We start from the raw sequence: 26895 nt of genomic DNA, 5'->3' as shown, positions 1-26895 counted from the left end.
GGCCCCAACAAACTCGTTGTTGATCTTTCTCCTTCCTTCCTTTCCTTCCTTCCTTCCTCTCTAACAAGTAAGAAACAACGACACTCTGAATTTTCCAGCGTTGTACTCGGCGGCGATCTTCTGATTTCTGAAGAATTGGTGATTCATATCATCGCGTCGCGTTAGAGATCAGTGGAATTTTTTTCTCCATCTTCTACATTTCGCGTTAGATCTCGTTTGGTTGAATTCCCCTCAAGCTTTCTGCATCGCTCTCCGTCCCTCTCGTTTCCTCCCTTTTCCCAAGGTTCGTGTCGATTGAAGTAGTTACCTATGTTTGTTGTCGATCTCTCTTCAATCGAAACTTTACACTCTATTTTTCGGGAATTTAATACATATCTAGATATACGACTTTGTTTGATTGTTTGTAAATTTGACTTGATCGTTGTGACGAGAAGAAGCCCTAATTTCACACATCTGAAACGAGAGTTGTTGGTTTAAGTGGAAACAACGTTTCTCTTCTTTTATCCTTCTTCAATCTCTGGTCGAAATAGCTCTAGTTTCTGGATCAGGAGTGGTTATTATGCCTTAGGATATGGAATTTTGCAATGTCGTGGATATATATATCATAAGTTTAGGCTTATAAGAGCCAACATGATTTTGATTTTGTATATAGTAGGATCCAGTTTCTTCTATTTGGAGACGCGGGGGGATTGAATGGCTAGCACTGCCTGTTTTATAATTGTGGGTCGCAATGATATTCCCATCTATGAAGCTGAAGTTGGATCTGCTGCCAAAGTACATTTTCTTACTCCCACTTTCTCTCTTCTGTATTAGTTTTGCTCCATTCTCCTCCTCAAGTATTTGCATCCATGTTCCCAATCTTTAACATGATGATAGACACTCAAATACTTCCTGCTCCTTCTTTTCGACTTTGGTTTAGTGGTCCTAGTTTTACTCTTTTGAAACTGTAGCAGAAGAGGTGCAAAGATCACTTACCATGGAAATGTATAGGAGAAGTGAATTTGATTGTCACTGTGGTTTATTCATTTGGTGATATGAAGGGTTGCTATTTCCCTTGTTTAAATTATTTTTGGTGAAGGGATGTTTTACCTTGTTTTACTTTTACATAACCTATCGGGCAGGCCTTCTTCTAACTAGATAATTCTTAAAAACGTAGATATCTAAGATTGTCCGTTGCTGATTACATGACTAATTGGTTTCTGGTTTACCTTTTTCTCTGTATCTTTCGCTGTTGGCCAGCTTGAATCGTAGTTTTCTACATATGTTGATTATCCTATCTTAACTAACAATGGAAGTTTTTCTGTTTTATGTGTGTTTTTATCTTCTTCATCTAGCTAGTAGATATATGTTTTCAACTATGATAGCAATTGGTATGTGGTCTAGATGATAAGTTGCATATCAGTCTCTTACACCATTCTCTCCATTTGGTAGAGAGAAGATGCTGCTCAGTTGCACCAATTTATATTACATGCAGCATTAGATGTTGTCCAAGACCTAGCATGGACTACAAGTGCCATGTAAGTAAGGTCCCTTGTGAAATTTTTGATTATATTTTGAAGGATTTCATCTCATTGTCATATATGACTTCAGGTTCTTGAAGTCAGTTGACAGGTTTAACGATCTGGTTGTGTCAGTCTATGTTACCGCAGGCCATATCCTTTTTTCTTGTTCTGATTCATTCATTTAAAGTAGTGTCAGATTGGTATGTTGACTTTTGTTGTTAGGATTCATCTCCAGTTCTAAATGTTTGTCTCTTCCTTAACTAATCAATACATACCCGACTCATGCTCCTTCATGATTCACGCAACGAAGACGGAATCAAGAGCTTCTTCCAGGAGGTGCATGAGCTTTATATAAAGGTAAAATTTTAATTGATTGCTGGTGAATCCGCAGTTGTTAATTCTGTCCTGATTCATTGCGGTTTAGTCACCATAATTAAAATCGTATGTTAATGCAGATTCTTCTGAACCCATTGTATCTGCCCGGTTCTCGGATAACATCGACACATTTTGACACCAAAGTACGTGCACTTGCAAGAAAGTATCTGTAGAGAAGACGGAGATTTGGTGGAAGAGGTCCAGTGCCCAATTTTCTTATATCCATATGTTGTTTCACGTTGTCTTGTTGAGTGCCTGGATTTATGTTATTTCTAACTTGCAAGCAACATTATGATAATGGGATTCCTCGTAATGATCCATTCAATCCAACCCCATAATTTCATCTTTGGTTTCTTATTATTAAGTCTCTCTTTTCAGTCTATGGGGAAAACGAGCTACATAACATACATGTCTCTTTCTTAACCAAGTAAACAAGACTTTTCAAATGTTTCTTTGTTTGGGAAAATATCTGTTGGGTTTTAATTTGACCCTAAAAAAGAAAAATGCGATTGAACGCCTAACCTAAGTTTTGATGTGAAACTTTAATTGCTAATCTGCAATTAAAGAAGTAAAGAAAAAAGGATTTACGTATTAGTATTAAATTGAATAAAGAGGGGCACGACGTGTGAAGTAAAAGGACCAATAGTAAGATAGAAGTTACCTCTTACCTCCCAAAAACAAATCTCTCTCTCTCTCTCTTTCTACATCGCCGACGAGGCAGGAACGACGACCAATTGAGACGTTGACCCTTAATCCGATTTTCAGCAGATTTGATTGTTTTTTGAACAATCTCTCTTTCTTTCTTTCTCTCTTTGGTCCAGAATAAGAAAAGTCTCTTCTTTCTTCGTCTTCTTGGATCTCTCGTGTTTGTAATCTCTCAATCCCTGAAATTTATAAAAAATCAAATCAAAGAGGGGAGTTTTACATCAGATCTGGCGAATGGATAGCAGTTACTCTGTGATCTCCAAAACTTCTTACGTTGAGTTACAGAAACCATCTAATGATAATAATGGAATCCCTGGAAAGCCCAGAAACAAGTTGCTTGCTTCTGACGAAGAAAGCTTCGTTAACGATTTTGACGATACCCTCCGCAACGGTGCCGGCGATGAAGAAGGTGATGATGATCTCGATTTCGATATCTCTGCTTATCCACTCGTTCATGGCAAGTCATCATCATCCAATCAAGGATCTGGTGTCTACGGTGCCGTTTTTAACCTCACCACCTCTATTATCGGCGCCGGGATCATGGCATTGCCCGCCACCATGAAAGTCCTCGGCTTGGTTCTAGGGTTTGTTTTGATTATCCTCATGGCCATCTTGTCTGAGATTAGTGTTGAGCTCCTCGTTAGATTTGCCGTTCTTTACAAGTCCAGATCTTACGGCGAGGTTGTTCAATCCGCATTGGGCAAAACCGCTAGGGTTTTGTCCGAGATTTGTATCATTGTCAACAACGGTGGTGTCCTCGTTGTTTATCTGATTATTATGGGGGACGTCATGTCTGGTTCTCTTCATCACATTGGGGTTTTGGATCAATGGTTAGGGAATGGTTTCTGGGATCACCGTAAAGTTTTGATTTTGATTGTTATGGTCATCTTCTTGGCTCCTCTCTGTGCTTTGAACAAGATTGATTCCTTGAGCGTTACATCAGCTGCTTCTGTTGCTCTTGCTGTTGTCTTTGTGGTTGTCTGTTTTGCTGTCGCCACCATTAAGCTCATCGAAGGAACCATCGACCCTCCTAGGATGACTCCTGATTTTGGTTCCAAAAAGGCAATCTTGGATCTCCTTGTTGTCATTCCCATTATGTCCAACGCTTACGTTTGTCACTTCAATGTCCAGCCGATCTATAACGAGCTCGAAGGCCGATCACCTCATAAGATGAACCGAGTTGGGAGAATCACAACAGCCATTTGTGTTGTTGTCTATGCTTCAACTGCTATATCGGGTTATCTCCTCTTCGGCCAGGACACCGAATCAGACATCTTGACCAACTTTGATCAAGATCTCGGTATCCGTTTCAGCTCTGCGGTGAACTACATTGTCAGAATCGGCTACATTCTACATCTAGTGCTCGTCTTCCCCGTGATCCATTTCTCCTTGAGAGAAACTGTCAATACCTTACTGTTTGAAGGATCGCCTCCTCTATCCGAAAGCAAAAAGAGATCATTTGGGCTAACTGTGGTCTTGCTGGCTCTTATTTACATTGGCTCAACGATGATCCCAAATATATGGACAGCTTTCAAATTCACAGGCGCAACATCAGCAGTTTCGCTTGGTTTTACATTCCCTGCTCTTATCGCATTACGGTTAGGGAAACAGAGCAATACATTAAGCCTCGTCGAAAGATCTGTGTCGTGGTTGATGCTAATCTTGGCCATTGTGGTTAGCATTGTTGGAACCCTTGGCAATATATACAGCCTCAGGAGCAAATCAGATTGATACTATTAGCAAGTTTTTTTCAGGATCTTGTAGATTTTTATACAAATCAAAGATTCTCAGTCCAATACCGAACCGGAAATCTTCAGTTTTGCGACAGCTACATGCAGCACCTTTAGGATCTCTCAATCAATGGCGTTTGGTTCAGACTAAAGCCTCAAAGATTTCCGGTTTGTGAATTCTCTATGTATACGAACCAGATTCTTATGATATATTATTACATGTATACGCATTTTTTCTGTTTTTTTTTTTAATTAACAATCTCCTTTATCTGGCAAGTTTCTTTTCTCCTTATATACTAGTATATCCTTGGATCGTTTGGGAATGGTGTTAATCGATTAGATATACCGATGAACTTTGAGGTAGGGTGGTTGTTACTTGTTAGAATGATTTGAAGCATCGAGACTGATGGTGTACTATTGAAATTAAAGCAAAGTAAACGAAACTTAACTTGGACTTAAAAGTCATCATTAAAGATCTAAGACCCAACTTAAATGCACCTTTGATTCGGGACCAGAAAAGGTACTAACAAGATTGATCACCCGTGGAGTATCATATGATTATACAGTACTACTAGTATTTTGCTTCGGTTGTTTGAGCAATAAATCTTCTAATTTATTTTTTTAGTTTCAGATTATTCTGTTACATGTATATTTCCTCCTACTTTATGTGTAAATCCATGGGGGCACTAAATCATTAATCAGTAGACTTAAAACATTATAGCATAATGTGGCCAAACCGAAGATAGAAGTGGAAGCTAGTGGCTGGTAAGTGCATATGAAGCATTACTTTAAAAATTCCACATGCGCATGACCCGTGATCACACCGATCATGTCTTCTGTTGATCATGTATATATTTTTAACGAATAATTCTGATTGTGATTGACGAATATATCCATGATTGCATCCACTACTACTACTAGTGTCCATGTCTTTGTAATCACAGCATTCCGATAATAATGGCTTGCATAGTCTCTTAAAAGCTCAATAATAATTTATCTTCTCCCTTGATTCAAAAAGCCAAACTGAGGATAATCATAAATAATGGATTTGTGTTCATTGACTCTTTAAGTAATAAAATAATAATAACTATAATGTATATACGAATTAATACAAAAAAAAAAAAATTAGTTGACTAGAGAAGGTGATTTTAAAATTTCATAGTAGTTTATTTTTGTTATCATTAGTTGACCTAACAACGAAGATAATACTAACTATTTAGTAGATTAATTACATGTAACGAAGAGAAAGCAGATTTGTGTTGGTTTTTTTTTTTGTTTATAATTCGAAGAAGCAAATGGAACAATAGAGATAGTGATCCAGAAAAAAAGAAGCAAAAAAGCATTATATGCTCCATTTCCCCACAGCGTGATTAATGGACACACCCACACACACTAGTCATCTCCATGTGTTACAAATTTACAATTCTTTTTCGTTTTTTTTGATTCAATGGTAAAAAAAGATGTGTGAACTTCTTTATTTTTCTGATTTTGACCCTTACTTTTCACTTTGGTCTACTTTAGTCCATCCGTTCACCCACCTTACCAAGTAAGCCCCGTTACCTTTTTCTTTAAAGTCAAAAACAAACCCCCAACCATCTCTCTATATATGTACTTAAAACGACTTTACCTTCTTCACAAACCACAACAACACACTCTCACCCAATACTATCATTCTTCTTCTTCAGATTCAAAAAAAAAAATCTCATAACTACAATGGATTGGTTCTCATGGCTCTCGAGGACGAGTCTCGAAGCTTCTCTTATCTACGAGTACGGTCTCTCTTTCTCAAACAACGAGCTCGAGTACGAGGACATCGCTTACTTCAACCACGAGTTTCTCCAGAGCATGGGGATCTCAATCGCTAAACACCGCCTCGAGATCTTGAAGCTAGCTCGCCGTGATCGAAAACATTCTCCGCTCACTGCTCGTTCCATCTTCAGAGTCTTGACTGCGATCAAGAAGACCGGGAAATGCTTCTCCCAGTACGTCCGGGCCTGGATCCGACGAGAGGAGTCGTCTCGGGCACTCGTGGTTGTGTCCAGCAGCAACGGGAACGGGAGATATTGGAAAGGAGCGTTGCTGAAGAGGAAGAAGAGATCGGCGATGTCTAGCATTAATAGCGGAAAGGAAGAGAGACTTCTGTTGACGAATGGGACTCCTCCTCCTCCTCCTCTGCCATGTAGGCTCCATAGCTTCACCAATCCCAAGGTTTCCGATTGCTGCGACGATGATACTTATTGGGGTAACAAAGATGTTGAAGATATTAAATGGGATTCTATGTTTCAGAACCTCAAACCCACTTGAGATCTCCAAACTACTCCTTTTGTTTTTCAGTTTCTCTATGATGATGATGGTGAGGAATGCGGTTTTTTTTTTTTTTTTCGGGTTCTTCCATCACTGATCTGAGTTCGAGTGTGTGATTATATGTTTGTTAGGCTGATTAGTTTTGTTGATTAACAATTATATACTTAAGAATGATTCTCTTTTTTCCCCTTTATTTGCCTTTTCATTTAGTCTTTGGCTTTGTTCTTTAAAGTCTTGAGAACAAAGTCATATGTTGTAAGTTGTAAAGATGTGTAAATTTCATTGCAATTTTAATATCTAAACACAAGAGGTTGCTTACTTGTGTCTCTTGTTTCCGTTTTTATCTGTTAAAGTTGGATCAGTAACTGTCGTAACACAAACATCAAACTGTAGACACAAAACAACATTACAACCACATCAAGAAGCCGATACAAATAGGTTCTTCCAACCGGTTTTTGGCCGGTTATAGACGAATAACACAAATCTTAGAATACAAATCCAAACAAAAAAAAAATATGCAGCATGATACAATATGAGCCTATTAATTATGAAAATTAGATAACAGCATCTATGATTTATATTATATATTCTTTCGTCTAGACAGTCTCTTCTGGTGCTCTGGATATATCAATGACCTGTTGATTGCGGCTGCAACCGGAAAGAGCCAGAAGCATACAGAGCTTGATATACCGGGCGAATTCTCACCGTCAAAATAATGCTCAGCAGAGTTCCAAGCCCACAAACTCCGGCTAGAACCAAAAACGTTACTCGGAAGCAGTCGGGACCAAGGCAGGTCATATTCCCTTGCTTCTCAGCCTCCTTATCATAGATGTGTCCGGCGAGAAAGGCCGAGAATATGGTTGCACCAAGCGGGTTTCCCAGGAGTATGAAGTTGAAGTTGATTCCAAAATGTCTGAGACCAAATAGCTCCGAGATGGTGGCGATAGACAAGAACTGAAACCCCATGGCTACCCCGATCAGAGCAGTCGCAACGTAAATGGTGAGGTCGCTAGCCGTGGCGAAGAGCAGGAATGTGAACACCATTACTAGCTGCGCGGCTCCCATCCATAGTGTTCTTGGAAGCGTTCTTGACCTAAGAGGCAAAAAAGGAGAATCGTATGAGTCAGGTTTCTTTGCCACAAAGAAACAGAGAGATTCGTTTGGGAAAATAGATTAGAGAGATGCTTACTTTACAAAGTGCTCAGAAATGGCACCTGAAGCAAGACGGCCTATGAAGTTGAAGAAGCTGAAGAGGCAGAGGAGAATTGTGGTGTCCTTGATACCAAAAGCTAATCCGATCTGTGCCAAGTTGTTGGAGACTGTAACGCCTGAACCCATGCCGAGGAAGTAGACAAACCAAAGGAGCCAGAAATCTGCCTTAACAAAAGCTTGGTCAAGCTTGAAATCCTCACCTCTCCTTGGTTTTCTCTTCTTCTTCACTGCACCTTCTCCTTGAGCGAGAAGTATTTCCATATCCGACTCATCATCTCCCTCAAAGATAGGTCCAAGGTTTGAAGCTGAGGTAGAAGGTGTCAGCAACGGCTCTTCATGGGTACCTTCTTCTTTGGCTAGACTGTCTGACGAACCCAGTGGAGAGCTCTTGGCATTCGTACGGAAAAGTGTCATCTTGATGGGAACCGCAAGAGGTGCCAACAAAAGCAACACCATGATAGCCACAAGAACGTATTTGAGTATGCTTGGCAGTATAAACACCTCACTCAATACAGTCGTCACAACAAGATACGCAGCAAAAACTATACTAGTGGCAAGCAGAAAAGCGAAATACATGGGCTCAGAAGGGTCTTCACCGGTAGCCGGAATACAGGGGCGGATGAAATACATGACAGTTAAGCAAATCACGGGGATGCCAATCGTAAGAAACAAAAGCAGATTAGTAGCAGAATGGTGAAGCACCATGCTGAACAAAACAGTAAATGCACAACCACTGATCCCAATATAGCCTTTGAGAAGTCCAGCCACAGGGCCTCGGCTCAAAGGAAAGTTTCTCATATTGGTGACAAGAGATGCTGTACCGAACCATGAGTTGCTATTGGTGGCTATAGCTAGAGCAATAAACAGCTGTCATCAACAACAACAATACCTAGTCTTGTGAGTTCAATGACATATAGTTTATAAATCTGATCGATGAGACAACTAATAGTATAACACTAAAAGATCTAAACTTGATACAAAGGGCACACACTAATCGACATTTTGATGCAAATCTTAGGGTTTATGATGATTAGAAAGATGGTGGAGTTGATCTTACCAGCCAGAAAGGCAAACCATGAACGATTTGGCTGACGGAGAGCCAAAGAACACCGAAGCCAAGGAAACAAGAGGAAGCGCCGATGAGGAGCATCGACCAAGGAGGAAACTTGTTACTGGCGTAGCCTGGAAGTAGGCCCATGTTTTCACCCAGATCACAAGCGACGCCGAGGATGGTGACCTGTTGCTGGCTAAATCCCAAAACCGATTTGAGAGCCGATGAGTAAAGCGGGAACGTCGAACCACTTCCTGCCGACGTCTGAACCCACGCGGCTGCCGCTAATCCTACCCACGGTGGTCGGCTTCCCGATTTTTCCGCCAGCTTCGTCATCTCCTCCTCCGATCTATCTAATCTCTCTCTCTCTCTCTCTTTCTTCTGCTTTGCTTTTAAAGCAATGAATGATGCAATAAACAGAGGAGATGAATCACTCACTCTCTTCTTTCACTTTATTGTTTGGTGTGTTTCCCTTCTATATAAAAGCCTTTAAGTACATCTTCAATATTATTTTAATTTTGTAAAGTGTTATCAATTCGAGAACAAAAGCGTGATTCGCAAGAGGTTTTTATTAACATTACTTTTCAAAACAAACAATGTTTAACTCTTTTAAAAAATTCCAAGAAAATTCATAGTATTCCAATATGACAACCTAATTTTTGTTTTATTCTTAATGGTATTTTTGGCTTAAAATCAGTATATAAAAATCTTCGAACTTCAGCTATAAGTGCATTATAACCAATCAAATACTATTGTTGTCTTTTTGGATGTTCTTTTTTTTTTTTTCCAAAAAGACATAGGATTTATTTTGCATTGTTCTGAATTTGTATATTATTGTAGTGTGTATAATATATATGTAAGCGAAACTGAATAAAATTGTTGTTTTGTTAAGATATGGTGCTTGCAACACGTGAGATCATTTGACTATGCCTTCGTCCCCCGTGGACGGCCCGATGCATGACTTTAGGTATTGTGGCATTGATCTTAACGATCCCATTTCTCTATTACTTTATTATACTCCACAAACTTTTTTATTTACGATGTATACAAGTATATCCTTCCTAGGAAAGGATTCACACAGAGCATCGAGACCAATAAATCTAAGATTTTATTCGGTGACACTGACAATAATATATCAGAATGGGAGCCTAACTTTTTTGTTTTGTTTTGTTTTGTTTTTGTTTTGACGCTATTATTGACCCTAACTAATACGCAAAAAAATATCTTACCTGTTTCGATTTCGAGTGAAAAAATACTAATAATTTGAAAGCTGAACGGCAGGGACATGACTTAGTTCTGCACCGGCGTCGATGCACACATACAGATAGTACACGTGAGAATATTACATTCGTCGTACCATGGTCCATGATAAGGTATGGTTTCATGCCCAACTAGTCGTAATCTTACTTACATTTAATTAAGGGGTCCGACGACGACGTTTCTTTCTCAAAATCATTAAATGGCTTTACTTTTTTGAAACCTACACTGCTAAGCTAGTCATATCGACCATAGAATTGTTCAACATGTTTTTTTCTCACCTCAATCAATATACGTAGATAAACTGGAAAAAAAAAACAGTCATATAAGTTAATATTTTCCAAACCAGTCAAAAGAAACATCAATAGCTACCTAATGAAGTTATTATCCTAAATCAGTTTGTTAAATTTGTAAATTCCTCACTGAGTAACATATAAAAAAAGGTTCAAACAAATTCATTCTATACGATTTTATTTTTAAAAGCATACCATTGACGTTTTCAGAAAAAAAAAAAAAAGAAGAAGAGGTGACAGTATGATGGGCTCACTCAATAGTATGTGCTGGCTCCAGTAATTAAATTAAAATCTATTCATCTGGATCATAGACTTTTTGGTATGAGATCGGTGACGTCTTTCTCTGACGAAAATCAACCAGAAGATAAGTGAGAACATGACTGCACCAGAGAGCGAGGCGAGTCCTGCGTAGATCCACTGGCTGGTGATACTGAGTCCAGGGCAGTTCTTGGTCGTTATGTCTCTGAAGGTGTCTCGGACGAAAGTACAGTCCGCTATACTAGCCAAGAAAGGACCGTAATGGTCCAAAGTGAACCCGACGTTTATCGCACCCATCATCTGGTCGTATGAAGCTGGAGTTAACCTACCCTGCGTTATGCATATTCCTTCTGCGTTCACTTGGCACATATAACCTTTGTAAACCTATTTACCAAAACATTAAAAAAAAAAATTGAGCCTAACAACGTTAACATTTTATCACTCGTGGGAAAATGTGTTTTAGTTTATATGTATTTTACCTGAGAAGCATTGGCTAGGAGGATTTCGTCAGGAGCACAAGGTCGCGGTTTATGATTTTGGTCAAGCGGGTTACAGAGAAGAGGAACGAGTGGACCGGACTGGTTGTGGTAGAAAGGAACATTAGGTGGGAACTCATGGTTGCTGACGTTGACCGTGTACGCATTGGTCATGTCAACGGCCGTAACAGTCATAATCTTGGTTATATCCAAAGTCTCTCCAATGGTTTTAGGATCTAAACATGGAAGAAGTTGGCTCAATGCCGAATCTGCCGCTGGATCATGCACCCATTGGTCCATAGCCATACACGTGTCCGCAACCACACTGTTTTAACTACCATCATTAGTTCGAATCCGGAAAAAAGAAAGATATTTGGTTAGCTAGATCAAGTGATGATGAAAAAGTTTTGATTACTTGTGGAAAACGAGGAAGACGGCACTGAGGAGGATTGTTGCTGTGACGAGAATCCAACCCAGAATTACCAATCTGATAATTAAAACATTCATTATAACCATTACATCTGCATATGATATATAATATGACAACGGTAGTGTAAGTGTAACTCACAGGTAGACAAGAACTCGCAGTCCACAGAACGAAAACACTGTTTCAGACAAAAAAAAACAGATACAATACAATCAATTATAGTATTAAGATCAAAATAAGTTCAATTTAAAGATGATTGGGACTTACAGAGGCCGAGGAATGCAACTAAAAGCATAACACCAGCAATCACGTTTAACACGTACCTCCTGAAGAAAACGAATTTGAAGTTCAATAATCAATCAAACAGAGCTTCAATATAATTTAACTTGTGACGCAAGGCGTCTGGCTAGTGAATACTTACACAGGGTTGAGTGCACCCGTGAGATAACGAATAGTCTGGTTAGCGACACGGTCAGGGTAAGTGATGTTAGACATCTTGATCATGTTGTTGAAATGATCGATGTTACCTCTAAACTCGGGAGGAAACAGGTTATGGCCATCGAGCTGAATGTCTTTAGCAGATTGAATCGAGTCCCATAAGCTCGTAAGCTTAGTCAAAACTCCAGTTGCTTGTTTCACAATGTACATAAAAGTCTTCTCTACACTACCGTAGAACTCGTTTTGCCCAGTGTACAGCATCGCAGACCCAATCCTGAACACAAACAACATCTCTCTTTTGAAATTACTCAAAATTTGATTGAAGTAACAACCAGTAAATGGGATTTAATTGGAGCTTACACGGCGGCGATGGCGAAAAGCAGGAGGAAGACGAGAGAGAGGGTGTAGCAGACGCGAGAGTAGCCGTAGTTCCGGCGGCCACAGCCGCAGCAGCAACAACAGAGGCATGAGCAGACGAGGAAGAGTCCGAGCAATACGAACCAGACGATGGCTATGACTATGAATGGCACTGCAGAAAATCCAACGGACTGAACAAGAAACTTATCAATCATTAAGAAATTTTGGTGTCGGATGGGATTTTTATGTTTTCGTGCTACTAAATTGCTCATTCCTACAACGAACATTAGATTTTTCTTTAGTTCAATTTTGGCCCGGTACTATTATTATTAACATGATTTCCCCAAAGCCTACTCACTTGCTAGTTACTTAATTTAATAAACGTTTCAAAACTTTTCGTTAACTCGAATCATATTACGGTTTACCCCTCATATTTCTCCTTACTTTTGTTTTTTGCCTGAAACTATCTCTTTCTACAAGACTTACCCTAACTCAAATTTAATAGTCTAAACGTCTCTAGGATATAAGGGTTTTGAGGCAGTTCATCATATAATCAAGTATGTATAGTGGCTGTTCCTTAAAACCATTTTTTCTAATTTTACATCAGCTGTTCCTCTTACATATTATCGAAGATTCAATTAGACATTTTGAATATTGAAATAGAAACATAAGGGAAATGAATTAAAAAACTTACGGCGATGTAATGAGGATTGGTAACGTTCCAACCATCGGAATACATATTGAAATGGTTGAGAGGGTCAGGTCGCCGTGTCCTCTCCGCGGCTAACACCAATGTCCCAACATTCCCTCCTTCCAAAATTTGCCTCCTCACTCCTAAAAATCATTTTCTTTAAATTCGTAAACAAATACAGTATTGTTTTGTGATCATTATTAAAAAAAAAAAAAAGGAAAGTGACGAACCTAGTAATGAGGTTGAAGATGGACGACGATGGTGACAAGAAGAAGAAGAAGAAACCAAACTCGACGAGATCAGAAGCACAACGGCGATCAGAAGGAGACGCCGGTGACCATGATACGACGGCGTTTCGCTATAAACCATTATCCTTCTTACAAAAAATAAAAAAAAAATCTCTGTTTTGTTTTTGTTTTTTTTTTTGGGTTGGTTTGCGTTCCTAATTTCTGAAAATCTAAAAAAAAGGGTTTTATCTATCAAAAGATCAAACGTATGAATAAGAATCTTTTAATTCTTGAGGAAATCAAGGATTAAGAAGATGAAACGATACTGTTCCCTTATTTAGATTTTTTTCTTTTCATTTTTTTCTCCATCCATTGTTACTTTTAGTGTTTTTTATAGCCTATATTAATTACTCTTCAAACTCCATATGTAATAGAAAGGAAAATAAAACAAATTAAAACAGTCCACGCGGTTTCTCTTCTCAGTAAAAATGTAAAAATGTGAAATCCATTGTCTACAAATTAAAAATCCGACTAAATCATAAATTTTGAAAATGAAATTTGTTGAATATGTATATATCCCTATTTTGTTCAGCGTCGACTTGGATTCCTCAGAAACGGAGAATGGCATTAGTTACAATTAAAATGGAGTTGAATATTTGGATGGCATATTTTGTTCAGCGTCGACTATTAGTTTTTTTTAGAAAACTGAAAATTCACATTAATCATCGTCTGGTTCTGGTACCGACTTATTTATGCCCGTGGCATTTTTCCTTCTTAAAATTTAAGAGAATAAATTGTTGGCATTTTTTTATATGATCATGTATTCATGTGTCCTGTCCTATTCTTTAGTTCAAAAAATTTCAAATACAATAAAACTGTTTCGCTCAAGTCTGATGGTTTCTTCACTTATCGGCTTGCTCCATCCTGCATTTCCAACTTCCAAGAGTATGAATAGATGATCAAAACAAGTGCAAACTAGAAAATTCACCGTGAGAAGAGTCTTGACTCTTGACAAGTCGCTGTATCTCTCTTCAACTTACATCCTAAGAGACAAACCATCACATCTTCCAAAATCCAATATTAAGATTATGGTTTTTGACACACACCACCCACCAAATTCCTCAAAATCCTCTCAATGAACCTCAGTGTTTCCTCCTCAGTTTTGAGGAGAGACGTGTGCAATTTATGGCAAAGATGATATACCTTTGGGGAGATTTCTTCAATACAGGACGCATATCACCAGATGCTACCTCTACCGCTTCATGTCTGTTTTTCTAACACATAACCAAAGAGTTTCTGTTTCTTCAATAGAGTTATCTATTATCTACAACCAGCGTTTCGTCCAATGACTTTTCTACCAACTCAGGCCTTCTCCTTGGAGATAGCCCTCTTTCCATCATTTCCTCCTCATATTCCCTAGCCATATCCAACATTCCTTTCTGAATCAAAGCATCAATCACAGCGTTATAAGCAGCTGAATCAGGAGTATCCCCAGACTCTTTCATCGTCTTCCACACATGTAAAACAGGCTGAAGAAATCCCCATCTCTCAAACTTCCTCATCAGCATCACATAAGTATCCATCTTGGGCCTCACTCCACTCCTTATCATCCTCCCAAACAGGCTAAGGATCTCACTCGGTTTCTCCAGACGGGCAAAGAGGCACATATAAGTAATCGAATCAGGTTGACATCCTCCTTTCTTAGACATATCATCAAGCATCCGATACGCATCCCTCAGCCTCCCGTCTTCACACAGAAGTTTAATGATCGTGTTATGCGTCGCAACGGTAGGCTCGCAGCCTCTTTCCCTCATCTCTCGAAACACCCTGATACCAAATTCAACACCTTGAGAGACTCCAATGGCGCGGATCACAGTATTATACACAACCACATCGAGCTTTATCCCTCTACTCTTCATCTCCTTGAACAACTTCACAGCTTTCCAGGGTTTACCACTCTTGCACATAATATCCATGTAAATAGAATACGAAAACAAATCCTTAGCAACACCTTCAGAGTCCATCTTCTCCCAATACTCCTTGCATTTACCCCACCATCCCAATTTAGACCAGCCACGAAGAATCAGATTATGAATCTTTGTATTACTAACACGAAAACCATTACCAATCATCATCACATTCTTCCCAAAACAAAGCTCCTCAGCTTCGACCACATGTTTATGCTCGCAAAGCGCATCGACCAGATTATAAAAAGATGTTTCGTCTCTCAGATTAAAACCATCCAACTTATCATACGCATCAATAGCCTCCTGAACAAGATGAGCCGTCACATAACGCTTAAAGACAATACGAAACGTAACATGATTCGGAACAGATTCCGGGTTTAAGACCATCCGGTTGATCAATCCCCAAGAAGTTTCGAACTCGAAATACTTACCCAGAATGTCAATCATCCGATTGAATGTCTCGGTGGTATGTCTAAATCCGGATTCTTTCTCGACCCAATTGAAAAACTCCAACGCTTTTTGCCAATCGTTGCTGTAACATGTGAGCGCGTCGCATACTGTTTTCTGATCGTAAATGGAATGATCCTCTTCCTGACATCGAAGCTTCTCATCTGAAATGGGGATTCCAGATAGAAGCCGAACGGAGCAAGGAGAAGCAATCCGAACTCGATTGAATCGCCGCAACAATAGCATCCTCTTGTTCCCTCTTTTTTTTTTAATTTTCCCCCTCTCCGCTTTCAAAAGACGAAATTAGGGTTTATCTTGACCCGAATACCCGTTTTAAAACCCGTAATCATGTTTTTGACCCGATCGATTACAACACATTGGCCTTGTGGAGTTTTTAGTATTTGGACAGTTGGGCCGATATCTCTTCTAAAATATGTACGGATCCCTCTTATTGGCCCATCTTGGCCTCTGTGATGTTTTTTTTTTAATGATCACCAAATTTCGTGATGTTTGAGTGACTTATTTGATCCCATTGAAATGTTTAGTGTTTTCTCGGGAAAAATATAAGGGACTAATTTGATCGCACTGAAAGGTTTGGTGTTTTCTCGCGAAAAATAAAATATCCTGGTGAAGTTAATGACGTGTCAGAGTATCATTGGATAATTGGGAGAGCGAGAGATCTCCGTCTCGACGCCGCAGTTAGTAAAAAGCACGAAACTGTCGACTCGTTTCTTTGGCGGCAAGACTTGATGAAGCCTTCAACTTCAACCGTTATCGCCGGTGACGAATCGGTCGTTTCATCGCCGGTTGCAAGCGTTTCCGGTGAATCGTCTCTCTCCGATATGACTCAGACAGTTCATTTTTCCTCTGGAAACCCTAGAATCGGCGAGACTCGCGGCGTCATGCATCTATTTTCCGATGATGCCGTTTCGTCGTCTTCTTCCTCCTCCTCCTCCTCCTCCTCCTCGAATCTCCCTGTAAGATTTCCCCTCTTTTTATGATTCAAATCACTCTGAGATGTATTCATTCTTCCGATTGAATTTTCCACCGGAATTATATGTTTGAATCTGGAATCGTTTTGTTGTCCTAAAGATTGGAAGGAACCCTCTCGTTTGCGTTCTTGGGGTGCCCAACCATATGACATATGCAGATTTTTGCCAGTTCTGCGGCTCCTTCATTCACCACATACTAGAGATGCGAACCGTCAGGTAAAAAAGGAAGAATCAAATTCTCTTAATGGCGCTGTGTTCTATTTCGTTTTGATATGTATACTTTGGATGGGGAGATGTGAGGAGTTAGTTTGCTTTTGATCTTCACAGGAATGATGGCATTGAAAATAGATACAGTATTTTGATAAGGTTTGATAGTCAGGAATCTACCGATACATTCTACCAGCATTTTAGAGGGAAACAATTCAATTCTCTCGAGGTATGCTTTTGTTTCAGACATCCTAATCAATCCTGTGTGAGCTGTACATTTACATTGAATATGAAACCAACTGTATCTTTGTGATTGATATGCTGCTGCCAAACTCTGTGCAGCAAGATGTATGTCGACTGCTTTTTACTCTAGATGTTCAGTTTACCGGTTATAGTGGATCTATTGACCATACACAGCCTTCTGCTGCTGGACCGATAGAGCAGCCTACTTGCCCAGTTTGTCTTGGTAAATTCTTAACCTTAATTATTCAAACTTATGCAGAAATATGGCTTAGTCTAGCTCTAGAAAGTGTAAATATAGGTATTGGTACTAAGATTGACAGTATCTCTGGTGTCATGTATTATTGGCTATGTTTGGTTTCAGAGAGACTGGACCAAGACACTGGTGGCATCCTTACAACCATGTGCAATCATTCCTTCCATTGTTCGTGTATTTCTAATTGGCCAGATTCTTCTTGTCCAGTAAGGGTCTTTTAGCATTTTCATGTTTTTTTGATCTCGTGTCAGTTTTCTTCATGTATCTTTATGGGGTGTTGTTTCTGTTTTCAGGTTTGTCGATATTGCCAACAGCAACCTGAAAATTCAGTATGTTGTGTTTGCCAAACAACAGAAAATCTATGGATGTGTGTTATCTGTGGGGTTGTTGGCTGCGGGAGGTATGGATTGCTTTTTTTTTTTGCAATCAGCACGGAGACATGTTTCCGTCTCGTTTGTTCAAAGTTAACCAATTTGCTTTGTTATATATTTATCGTAGGTACAAGGGAGGACATGCCAGAAGGCATTGGGAGGAGACAGAGCATTGCTATTCACTTGAGCTTGAAACACAGCGTGTTTGGGATTATGCTGGTGACAATTATGTTCACCGGCTTATTCAATCCAAAACGGATGGCAAGCTAGTTGAGTTGAATTCTCATGGTAGTCTGAGCAAGGATGGTTGTGGAAGCTGTGAATATTCTGACAGTGGAATGACTGATGCTCTCTTGAACAGCAAAGTGGACATGGTAGTCCTTTTGTTTCATGTTTTTATCATCCTCGTGCTCAACTATATTTTTAACTGAATTTAGTGTCTCGTCATTTTTCTTTTTCAAACCACAGATCATTAGTGAGTACAACGAACTTCTCCAGGCACAACTAGAGAATCAAAAACAAGTAAGCACCCATCATATTTGCCTTTTGGGGTCTCGATAACTACCAGTCTCTTGAAGTTTGCATTGTCTGATTTTAGTTCTGTCTACCAAAGGGATTGAGATTTTTTTTTCTTGGTTTTTTTTTTCCTCGTTTCCTCTCTCCTATTAGTATTTTGAAAAGTTGCTACAAAATGTGAAAGAGGAAACGGAACAGAAAGTCTCTGAAGCTGCTAGCAAGGCAATAAGCCAGAGACTGCAGAAGCTGCAAACCAGGCGTGACAGATGTGTCAAAGAGAAGCAATTTCTTGAAGACGTGAGTATCTAGCTTTTATTTTGAAAGTTTTTCTTCTTGGCATATTTACAAAAGCAACATTTACTTACATTTCAGTAGAGGATTGACTTGTTGTTCTCATAATGTGTAGTTGAACGAAAATCTCGTGAAAAATAAGGACGTATGGAGAAACAAGATTGCAGAAATGGAAGAAAGGTATTCATCTATCCAGCACAATTTCCATGACATTGTGCATATTCTAGCTTGTGAGACTAGGGTCCAGTTGTGACATACTTTGCAATGAGTGTTATTTTTCATTGATGGAAACTTCCCTTTGATTTAGAGAGAAGAAGGCAGTTCGGGCAAAGGATGAAAAGATTCAGGCCTTAGAGGAACAGGTAAAGAAACAACAATAGACAACACGACCGGCGTCTTGGTTATATAGTAAAGCACGTACTAAATTATGTTATATACACTCTCAGCTTGGAAAACTAATGGCCCAAATGGATGGTGAGAGAGAGGTCTCAGAGGTCAAGGACAGTACCGTCTTGCCCATATCCACCAATACATCTTCCTCTGGGTCTGGGGATGCAAGTAAAAAGAAGAGTGACAGATGAAAAGGTTAGATCAAGGTTCAAACTCAAAGATTAAGTCTAGTAGACTAAAGTTCAAGCAAACGGCAGCGGGTGACTGGATTTAACTATTCATTCATGTTATGTGTGCTATGAGAATCTAAGAGAAATGTTGGGGGGTTTTGTATAAACCTGATGGAACTTTATTCTCCACCTTTGTCTATATACAGTGGCTAATATCATATTTCAGTATCGTGTTTGCACTTTTGCACCTATCATGTTTATCGTTGTATATATAGCTTGAGAGATTTATAATGTTTTTGGAGACTATCGAAAATGAGATCATAAACATGAAATAACCAGTAGCGAAAACTATTTGAGGTTAAAATCTTTTAAACCAAGAAAATTTCATTATCCCCATATATATTTTTAAAGGTTAAAAATTTAATTATACCATTAATAATATGTATGTATTGACAATATACCGTCTATCAAATTGTAAAGACCTATATGTTAAGTGGTAAAATTGTTACAAAATAAAATCGAAATTGGAGTTGAGTTTGATATCAAAGCTTCGATTTTTTAATTTACCAAAACATTGAATTGTGATTGTGTAACGGAAACATCAAAGTTTTAATGACTACTAACGGTTGACGCGCTCATTGTGAGAGTGGGTGAGATTTCCCAGTTCGATAACCACGCGTGTCATGTTTGGGTTGACTTTTATACTGCCCATCTGTTTTCGTATTATAAGTTAGGCTAACATAAATCAAAAATGCCCAATAGCAAATTCATTATGGTTCCCGGTGAAAAACACGACCAGGGCTAGTAGTACAAAAGTACAAACCAACGTTGTACACAAAGTCAAAATCAAACAGAAATAGTCATATAACTATTGTTTGCATCATGCATGAACTTACTTTTAAATTCAAACATTAATTAAAAGCAATAAGATTAATGAAAGACAGCATCTGAAGAAAGATCTAGTTCGACATTATGATGAGATGAAACACTTGAGGTCAAGGGACATATGCTCCGGGTCTCCATCAGTTGTTCTCCTTATGATACCTTTGCAGTCTCGACCGCATCGAGTTTTGAAGCTGATGTAGAAGATTGCATTCTCCGCCTTCACCTTCTTTCTCGCATGTCCACATCTTCTTTGGTTTGTACAATGACCTTTTTCAGCTCAAATGGCTTTGTAGACTCCATTTCTTTCTGCAACATGCATGCACAAAGAGATCATATACTTACCTTAATTATATTTGAGGAGCGAGTCCCTTTTATTAAAAAAAAAAGTATATAACCAATATTAGTATAAGCATTTTAATGGAGGCTTAGGGTTTCATCAAAAATAAAATCCAATTACTAGGTCAATGTCACAGTATTCGTCTTCTTGCTTCAACATGATGACGTTAGGTAGTCTTGGGAAAATCTCACGTACGCACAAACAGCCCTAAGTTATGGAAAGAGGATGATTAGATTAGATAATTCAAGAACCGATGAATCCTAATTTTCAATGCGGAGAATTAAAAGAGTTGTTTAAGAAAAAAAAAGCAGAAGAAGATTTGTAAAGCGTCCCACCAGAGTCAGGAGATCAGAGCAGAGAAGAATCGTGCGAAACCAACCAACTACGTAACGGAACCGTACCTTTTCTTCGTCTCTCTTAAATAAGTAGACACAAAACAAAAAGAAAAAGAAAAATGATTGCCGCACAACACAAAACCGACAAAAACGCTTGGGCCATATTAAATCTCAAAAGGCCCATTTAGCTACTAAGAATTAATAATACTTTTTTTAAAAATAGATTTTTCTATGTAATCAGTCTCCTGACGTTTATTTAGTCCTTATCCGACGCCGAGTGGGGGGGGGGGGGGGGGGGGGGGGGGGGGGGGGGGAATGAATTAAATAAAAGTAAAATGGATCGTTTGATTCTTCTTCAATCTTTGTGATGAGTGAGTTAACCAAACAAACATTAAAAAAAAAAAAAAAAAAAGGTCAAACCGTCTCTACTTTTTGATATTCTCCCAGAATTCTTCTCCTGATCAAGTTTTCCGGTGAGATCTTTTTCTCTTTTCTCTCTGATTATGTGCCTTCAATCGATTAAACCAATGATGTGATTTTTGTTTATCTAGTGTTCTTGATTATTCATTATGTTCGGTGGTCAAGTAATCTAATCTTGCTTTTGTGAATTATATAATAATTGACAATAGTTTAGACATCATCACTGCTGTGTTTTTCCTCTGTTTTTTTTTTTTTTAATTCCTGAGCATCTTACTATTTTTGTTCCTCGACAATTTCTCATCTCTTTTAGAATTAGATGAGATCACACCAACTTTTGAGTTTTCATTTGGGATATTCGTAAGATGAGATCACACCAAACAATTTGCTCTGTTTTGTCTTTTCATGGTTAATTTTGTTACACTTTCTCTAATAATGAATAAGATGAATCTTCTTTACTAATTGACATGTTTGGCTTTCATCTTTTTTGTTTTGTTCACAGAGGATAGACAAATGGATGAATTGCCAGACCATTTAGTTTGGGACATTCTCAGTAAGCTTCATACCACCAGTGACAGAAACTCGGTTTCACTCTCATGCAGGCGTTTCTATTCCCTTGACAACGACCAACGATATTCTCTGCGTGTCGGCTGCGGTTTAGTTCCCGCAACTGATGCATTGCTTTCTCTCTCCAGGAGGTTTCCAAATCTGTCCAAAGTTGAGATTATATACTCAGGTTGGATGTCAAAACTGGGGAAACAACTTGACGATCAAGGCCTTCTTGTCCTCACCACTAACTGTCCTTCTCTCACTGATCTCACTCTTAGCTACTGCACCTTCATCACCGATGTTGGCATCCGTCATTTGTCCTCGTGTCCAGAGCTTTCTTCTTTAGTGTTAAACTTCGCTCCAAGGATCACTGGTTGTGGTGTATTGTCACTCGCTGTTGGCTGCAAGAAACTCAGGAGACTTCATCTCGTTCGTTGCCTAAACGTTGCAAGTGTGGAGTGGTTGGAGTATTTCGGAAAGCTTGAGACTTTAGAAGAACTCTGCATCAAGAACTGCAGAGCCATTGGGGAAGGTGATTTAATCAAGCTGAGGAGCAGCTGGAGGAAGCTGAAGAGTCTGCAGTTTGAGGTAGATGCTAATTACAGGTACATGAAGGTTTATGATCAAGTAGCTGTGGAACGGTGGCCTAAACAGTTGGTTCCTTGTGACAATCTAGTGGAGCTCAGCCTTGGTAACTGCATCATAGCTCCCGGTAGAGGGCTAGCTTGTGTGTTTCGAAATTGCAAGAACCTGGAGAAGCTTCATCTGGATATGTGTATCGGTGTCAGCGACTCAGACATCTTAGCATTGGTTCAGAAAGCTAAACACCTCAGAAGCATCTCACTCCGCGTACCATCCGATTTTACCCTGCCTTTATTAAACAACATCACCCTAAGATTAACAGATGAAAGCCTCAGTGCCATAGCTCAACACTGCTCTCAGCTCGAACGTTTCAAGATCTCTTTCTCAGACGGGGAATTCCCTTCGCTCTTCTCTTTCAGCCTCCAGGGGATAATCACACTGATGGAGAAATGCCCGATTCGAGAGCTTTCTCTTGACCATGTTTGTTCTTTCAATGACATGGGGATGGAGGCCTTATGTTCAGCTCAGAATCTAGAGATCTTGGAGCTTGTCCACTGCCAGGAAGTGAGCGACGAGGGTTTGATCCTGGCAAGCCAGTTTCCTTCTCTCAGTGTGTTGAAACTATCAAAATGTGTAGGAGTTACAGACGAGGGACTGAGACCACTAGTTGGATCTCAGAAGCTGGAGTTGCTTGTGGTTGAAGATTGTCCTCAGGTTTCTAGAAGAGGTGTTCATGATGCTGCATCGTCTGTATCTTTCAGGCAAGACTTGTCATGGATGTATTGAGAGCGCATTATTCTCTTCGTATGTACATTATTACATTACTTACTATTCATTCGGTCTTAGTTGTGGTCAGAAAGTACTACTAATGGGCCTCGTGGAGATGACGTCGTGTCGATCGAGTTTAAGATGACGTAATGCGGGTGTGTAGTGTAGTGTCTGTACTCTGTAGTAGGCTCCTTGGATGACGTAACGTTGTTATTACTCTTTTAATTCAATGACGGGTTACTGTATAAATATCGCGTCATACACATTACATAATTCAAGAAAAAATGTTAAAAAGTTTTTGACTGATATCTTTCTAATCCATGAGCTAATTAAACAAGTCATTCTGAAGATTTTTTGGAAGATTTTTCCATATTTCGCAATTGTTATTGGCCACGTCTAAACGCAAGTACAACTTTCTTTCTTTTTGATCAGTTAAAGATCCTCTGTTCAACTGGAGTGACTTCGTCTGACACTTTTAAGATCTTCTGTCGGTAATAAAACTTTCATCATCTCACTCAATCCCAAAACTGTTTTACATCTTCCCAAACGTACTCATCATTTCTAAGGTCAATTTTGTTTTTTAGAAGTTTCGGTCAAATTTATAATTCTCTGAAAAAAAATAGTTTATGATTGTGTTGTCTACTAAAACCATATATTAATCTTTGAAAATGTAATTTTAAATTATTGTCAAACAGATTTTAAGATATTCAACTCTACGACTTTTAACGTTGTATTCTACCAAATAAACGTATCTAATATTAACTTTTATATGATTTGATAGCTCTTTGGAGATTATGAAGGATTGAAGATCAACTACTAAAGGAACAACTTTGAAGATCTACGATTCACTTAGAGCAACTCCAACACACTCTCAAATATTTGAAGGTGCACTATTGAAACCCTCAAATATTTTTACAAATTTTATTTTAGTCCTTCTAATATATATATCTTACAAATTATTTTATCAAATTCAAGTGTTATAAATATATATACCTATATAAAGTCAAACATACTAAATTAAAATTATTGATATATAAAAGATATACTATTTACAAAAAAAAATTTACAACAATAATGCAATAATTTATCATATATGGGAGCACTATGAAAATAGTTATATTGAATAATTTTATTCTTTTACATGTAATTTTCTTTTATGTTTTTTTAAAATAACATATTATTTTGTTTTATCATATAAGGTATTATATTTTTTAATATTGTTTGATATAATTTTTATTGTGTTTTATATATATATTTATATGAAAGTTTTAATCATTATGTATGTAATTTATATTATCATGTATCTTTTATTATGTAATAATGTGTATTGTATAATAAAATAAAGAATATTTTATGTTGTATAATATAGAAAATATATGTTATAGATTTATTTATAAGTTTCTATCATTATTAGTGAATTTTAGAAACATTGAGGACTATATTACAAATTAATTAACTTTTAAATTTTTTTTTGAGGAGTTATTGTTAGAGCAAACAACCCTCAAATCTTCATTTTAATGATTTGCTCTCTTCAAAATGAGGAGTGTTGTTGGAGATGCTCTTAGGTTAAAAGAAACCAAAGGATTCCTCAAGATTTATCTTTCTATTATCATTCATTTATCCCACATGCTTTACATTGTGTGTTTAATAGTGTAGATGTTATTAATATATATATATATATATGCTAAGTGTAAGTTTAAACTTTAAACCCTACTAATTAAAAGCAAAAAATTGTAATCAAACAATCGTGTCTGTTGACGCGAGCAGCATGAGTCCATGAATTAAGAAGAAATCACGCGCCTTACGCAATCCAACGGATGTCATTTCAACCAAAGTCAAATCGTTTGGACTAAAGAACACACGATTTGCCATTGATGCTTTCCTGAGATTTAATGTCTTTGTCAATGTCCAGCTTATCCCTTAATCTACACTCTTTACCGTATGATGCAAGTGTATACTTGATGCAAGTATGATGCAAGTTGTCAAATAATGAGATACAAAAAGAAAAATTCTGGTTATAGATATTATTAGATTAGATGATAATGAGATACACAATAATTCACATTAGGATTAAAAATTATTTTCATTATTCCCTAGTTCTTCCATGACCATGTGGTCCATGCCACTTACTTTATTCCAAGGTTGGTACTATCAAGAAAATGTTTTGAGAAAATGAAAAGATTTAAAAATGAAAAGTTAAAAGTTTGTCTTCCTCTATCGAAAACAAAAGGTACAAACTTCATCTTGGCACTGTAAAGGACAGGTGCATAAATGTGAAAGATTTTACCGTCCTATCGAAATTGACAGCAGTATCTTTTAATTATCTCACTAAACAAAGTAACTTTATTACTATAAATCTTTTTATAGTTGTATTTTTCTTCCCAACTAGTACTAAACTACTAATTAGTAAAAATTAAAATATTCTAAGAAATAGATTAGGGAAAGAAAAAAAAACTGAAAACAGTTAAATCATTTTTGAATAAATCAATTAAATAGATATTTTTCGCTATAAAGAGGTACCAAAGTACACATCATTTTTTTAAACTTATACAAACCGAACACAAAAGATTTTGCATAGAAAGCTTCAGTACAAATAAAAAATGGAAAACACCGATGATTTGCGCTCCATACTTGAAACCCGTCAAAGCTTCTCTGAAACGGAAACTCTGTTTTCTGATGTGATGATGGCAGCGAAAGAACCCTCTAACGGAGCCACTTCATTCGACATCTCTTCTCTTTTCTCTCCTAACCCAAACCAAGAACTCGACAACTCTCGTCGAGTCATGGACGATTCCATCGCCGCCGTGGTTGGCGAAAACGTTCTGTTCGGTGACAACAACAAAGTCCCTGCGTCAGAGGTCCAAGGCGGTGGCGTGAAGCCGTGGCGGAAGGTGCCGCAGAAGAACGGAGGATTCATGGGAGTGAGAAAACGGCCGTGGGGGAGATGGTCGGCGGAGATAAGAGACAGGATAGGGCGGTGCAGACACTGGTTAGGAACGTTCGATACGGCGGAGGAAGCGGCGCGTGCGTATGACGCGGCGGCGAGGAGGCTCAGAGGGACGAAAGCCAAGACCAACTTCGTGATCCCTCCGCTCTTTCCGGAGGAGATAGCAGCTCAGACTCAGTCCTCCACGACGGAGGAGAATAGGAGGAGGAAGAAGAAGAAAAGAGTGAATGCGAGGAAGTGTGTTAAAGTCACTTCGGTTGCACAACTGTTCGGTGATGCCAATATCATAACTTCTTCTACTAGTCATCCAAATGTGACTAGTTCTTTTAATAATCTTGACAAAATGGGTTTAGAGCTTGACTTGAAGTTGGGTTTAGGGTTGTGTTAAAAGGTGATAAATCACTTGTAGTTTGAGTAGTTCTCTTGTTTCATTAGCATTGTATTGTTTTTTCTTGTTGTTGTTGTTGTTTTTTGGCTGTTGGTGAAGGCCATAATCTTGTAGTCTGTTGGACATATATCGTAACTAGTAGTTGCCTTTATATATTATCCGTTTGTTTTACTTTTGATAGATGACTATACATTGGTCTAAAATTATATGAAACTGACTAAAGCTTCAGTGTCTATATAAAATATGAACTGTTAATGAGTCATGTAGAGGTAGTTATTATTAACCTATGATATAGAAGCTGGGTGCATAAATCATGGGATCAGTAACTTTTTGATGAATAGTAGAACCATAGGTCCTGTTTCTGCAGAAAAAAAATCTTAGGAACTAGTTTAGCTTAGCTTAGCTGAAACTGAACTGAAAGCTACAAAAGTTAAGTAATACTGGTACGGAACTTTTCTATATATACACTAACACAGTCATATATACATGTGTGTGTAATATATATGTCTGTAATTTTATTAGATTCCTAGGATATAT

General features: G+C 38.2%; 7 protein-coding genes and 2 pseudogenes across 13 annotated transcripts; 6 read left to right on the top strand and 3 right to left on the bottom strand.

Annotated features, from left to right (window-relative positions):
- LOC104752468 (uncharacterized) lies at nt 1–2222 on the top strand. 4 transcript variants are annotated; one of them, XM_010474613.2, is made up of 6 exons: nt 1–283; nt 653–774; nt 1432–1517; nt 1591–1652; nt 1774–1859; nt 1958–2222. In XM_010474613.2, the coding sequence occupies exons 2-6, from the start codon at nt 694–696 to the stop codon at nt 2048–2050; spliced, it is 408 nt and encodes a 135-aa protein (XP_010472915.1). In that variant the 5' UTR covers nt 1–283; nt 653–693; the 3' UTR covers nt 2051–2222. The 4 variants fall into 4 exon arrangements, with proteins under 4 accessions (XP_010472915.1, XP_010472914.1, XP_087349258.1 ...); XM_010474612.2 differs by having other exon boundaries at nt 2–283; nt 656–774; XM_087493132.1 differs by having other exon boundaries at nt 7–283; nt 656–774; nt 1591–1655; nt 1777–1859.
- A 275-nt stretch (nt 2223–2497) lies between these two features.
- Nucleotides 2498–4588, top strand: LOC104752467 (amino acid transporter AVT6E). Its single transcript, XM_010474610.3, has one exon. The coding sequence runs from the start codon at nt 2817–2819 to the stop codon at nt 4311–4313; it is 1497 nt and encodes a 498-aa protein (XP_010472912.1). The 5' UTR covers nt 2498–2816; the 3' UTR covers nt 4314–4588.
- Nucleotides 4589–5919: 1331 nt separating this feature from the next.
- On the top strand, nt 5920–6934 carry LOC104752466 (uncharacterized). The gene has a single exon (XM_087490946.1). The coding sequence runs from the start codon at nt 6026–6028 to the stop codon at nt 6614–6616; it is 591 nt and encodes a 196-aa protein (XP_087347072.1). The 5' UTR covers nt 5920–6025; the 3' UTR covers nt 6617–6934.
- A 70-nt stretch (nt 6935–7004) lies between these two features.
- LOC104752465 (protein NUCLEAR FUSION DEFECTIVE 4) lies at nt 7005–9520 on the bottom strand. The gene is made up of 3 exons (XM_010474608.3): nt 8886–9520; nt 7806–8695; nt 7005–7709 (listed from the first exon to the last, which is right to left on the bottom strand). The coding sequence occupies exons 1-3, from the start codon at nt 9213–9215 to the stop codon at nt 7244–7246; spliced, it is 1686 nt and encodes a 561-aa protein (XP_010472910.1). The 5' UTR covers nt 9216–9520; the 3' UTR covers nt 7005–7243.
- A 1014-nt stretch (nt 9521–10534) lies between these two features.
- Nucleotides 10535–13702, bottom strand: LOC104752464 (uncharacterized). Its single transcript, XM_010474606.2, has 9 exons — nt 13307–13702; nt 13080–13219; nt 12389–12576; nt 12012–12302; nt 11858–11916; nt 11732–11768; nt 11579–11650; nt 11167–11488; nt 10535–11071 (listed from the first exon to the last, which is right to left on the bottom strand). The coding sequence occupies exons 1-9, from the start codon at nt 13443–13445 to the stop codon at nt 10715–10717; spliced, it is 1605 nt and encodes a 534-aa protein (XP_010472908.2). The 5' UTR covers nt 13446–13702; the 3' UTR covers nt 10535–10714.
- Nucleotides 13703–14083: 381 nt separating this feature from the next.
- On the bottom strand, nt 14084–16086 carry LOC104752463 (pentatricopeptide repeat-containing protein At1g80550, mitochondrial pseudogene; annotated as a pseudogene). Of its 2 annotated transcripts, XR_015584158.1 has the most exons (2): nt 15702–16086; nt 14084–15573 (listed from the first exon to the last, which is right to left on the bottom strand). The product of XR_015584158.1 is annotated as a pentatricopeptide repeat-containing protein At1g80550, mitochondrial pseudogene, transcript variant X2 (transcript). The 2 variants fall into 2 exon arrangements; XR_015584157.1 differs by having other exon boundaries at nt 14084–16080.
- Nucleotides 16087–16229: 143 nt separating this feature from the next.
- LOC104752462 (BRAP2 RING ZnF UBP domain-containing protein 2-like) lies at nt 16230–19399 on the top strand. The gene is made up of 12 exons (XM_087490945.1): nt 16230–16694; nt 16810–16925; nt 17037–17145; nt 17259–17382; nt 17521–17618; nt 17706–17812; nt 17911–18157; nt 18252–18305; nt 18453–18596; nt 18706–18770; nt 18898–18952; nt 19037–19399. Exons 1-12 carry the CDS (start codon nt 16467–16469, stop codon nt 19169–19171), a joined length of 1482 nt encoding a protein of 493 aa, XP_087347071.1. The 5' UTR covers nt 16230–16466; the 3' UTR covers nt 19172–19399.
- A 1547-nt stretch (nt 19400–20946) lies between these two features.
- On the top strand, nt 20947–23272 carry LOC104752461 (F-box/LRR-repeat protein 14). The gene is made up of 2 exons (XM_010474602.2): nt 20947–21180; nt 21627–23272. Exon 2 carries the CDS (start codon nt 21638–21640, stop codon nt 23039–23041), a length of 1404 nt encoding a protein of 467 aa, XP_010472904.2. The 5' UTR covers nt 20947–21180; nt 21627–21637; the 3' UTR covers nt 23042–23272.
- Nucleotides 23273–25576: 2304 nt separating this feature from the next.
- Nucleotides 25577–26518, top strand: LOC104754050 (ethylene-responsive transcription factor ERF084 pseudogene; annotated as a pseudogene). The gene has a single exon (XR_015583402.1). The product of XR_015583402.1 is annotated as an ethylene-responsive transcription factor ERF084 pseudogene (transcript).
- The last annotated feature ends 377 nt before the right edge of the window (nt 26519–26895 follow it).

This window comes from Camelina sativa, chromosome 16, assembly GCF_030686135.1.
Source record: "Camelina sativa cultivar CO46 ecotype springtype chromosome 16, ASM3068613v1".
Classification (NCBI taxonomy): Eukaryota; Viridiplantae; Streptophyta; class Magnoliopsida; order Brassicales; family Brassicaceae; genus Camelina; species Camelina sativa.
The sequence above is the reverse complement of the archived record's forward strand: the minus strand, read 5'-3'. Positions and strand labels throughout refer to the sequence as shown.

Coding starts and splice junctions, on each gene's coding strand:
- LOC104752467 (XM_010474610.3), top strand. CDS start 2,817: ATGGATAGCAGTTACTCTGTGATCTCCAAAACTTCTTACGTTGAGTTA.
- LOC104752468 (XM_010474613.2), top strand. CDS start 694: ATGGCTAGCACTGCCTGTTTTATAATTGTGGGTCGCAATGATATTCCC. Junction 775..1,431: donor AAGTTGGATCTGCTGCCAAA/GTACATTTTCTT, acceptor TCCATTTGGTAG/AGAGAAGATGCTGCTCAGTT. Junction 1,860..1,957: donor TGCATGAGCTTTATATAAAG/GTAAAATTTTAA, acceptor ATGTTAATGCAG/ATTCTTCTGAACCCATTGTA.
- LOC104752461 (XM_010474602.2), top strand. CDS start 21,638: ATGGATGAATTGCCAGACCATTTAGTTTGGGACATTCTCAGTAAGCTT.
- LOC104752466 (XM_087490946.1), top strand. CDS start 6,026: ATGGATTGGTTCTCATGGCTCTCGAGGACGAGTCTCGAAGCTTCTCTT.
- LOC104752464 (XM_010474606.2), bottom strand. CDS start 13,445: ATGGTTTATAGCGAAACGCCGTCGTATCATGGTCACCGGCGTCTCCTT. Junction 11,917..12,011: donor ACGGGTGCACTCAACCCTGT/GTAAGTATTCAC, acceptor CGTTTTCTTCAG/GAGGTACGTGTTAAACGTGA. Junction 11,651..11,731: donor CTGCGAGTTCTTGTCTACCT/GTGAGTTACACT, acceptor TTTAATTATCAG/ATTGGTAATTCTGGGTTGGA.
- LOC104752462 (XM_087490945.1), top strand. CDS start 16,467: ATGAAGCCTTCAACTTCAACCGTTATCGCCGGTGACGAATCGGTCGTT. Junction 16,926..17,036: donor CTAGAGATGCGAACCGTCAG/GTAAAAAAGGAA, acceptor TGATCTTCACAG/GAATGATGGCATTGAAAATA. Junction 18,953..19,036: donor TTCAGGCCTTAGAGGAACAG/GTAAAGAAACAA, acceptor ATACACTCTCAG/CTTGGAAAACTAATGGCCCA.
- LOC104752465 (XM_010474608.3), bottom strand. CDS start 9,215: ATGACGAAGCTGGCGGAAAAATCGGGAAGCCGACCACCGTGGGTAGGA. Junction 8,696..8,885: donor ATGGTTTGCCTTTCTGGCTG/GTAAGATCAACT, acceptor TGTTGATGACAG/CTGTTTATTGCTCTAGCTAT. Junction 7,710..7,805: donor ATTTCTGAGCACTTTGTAAA/GTAAGCATCTCT, acceptor TTTGCCTCTTAG/GTCAAGAACGCTTCCAAGAA.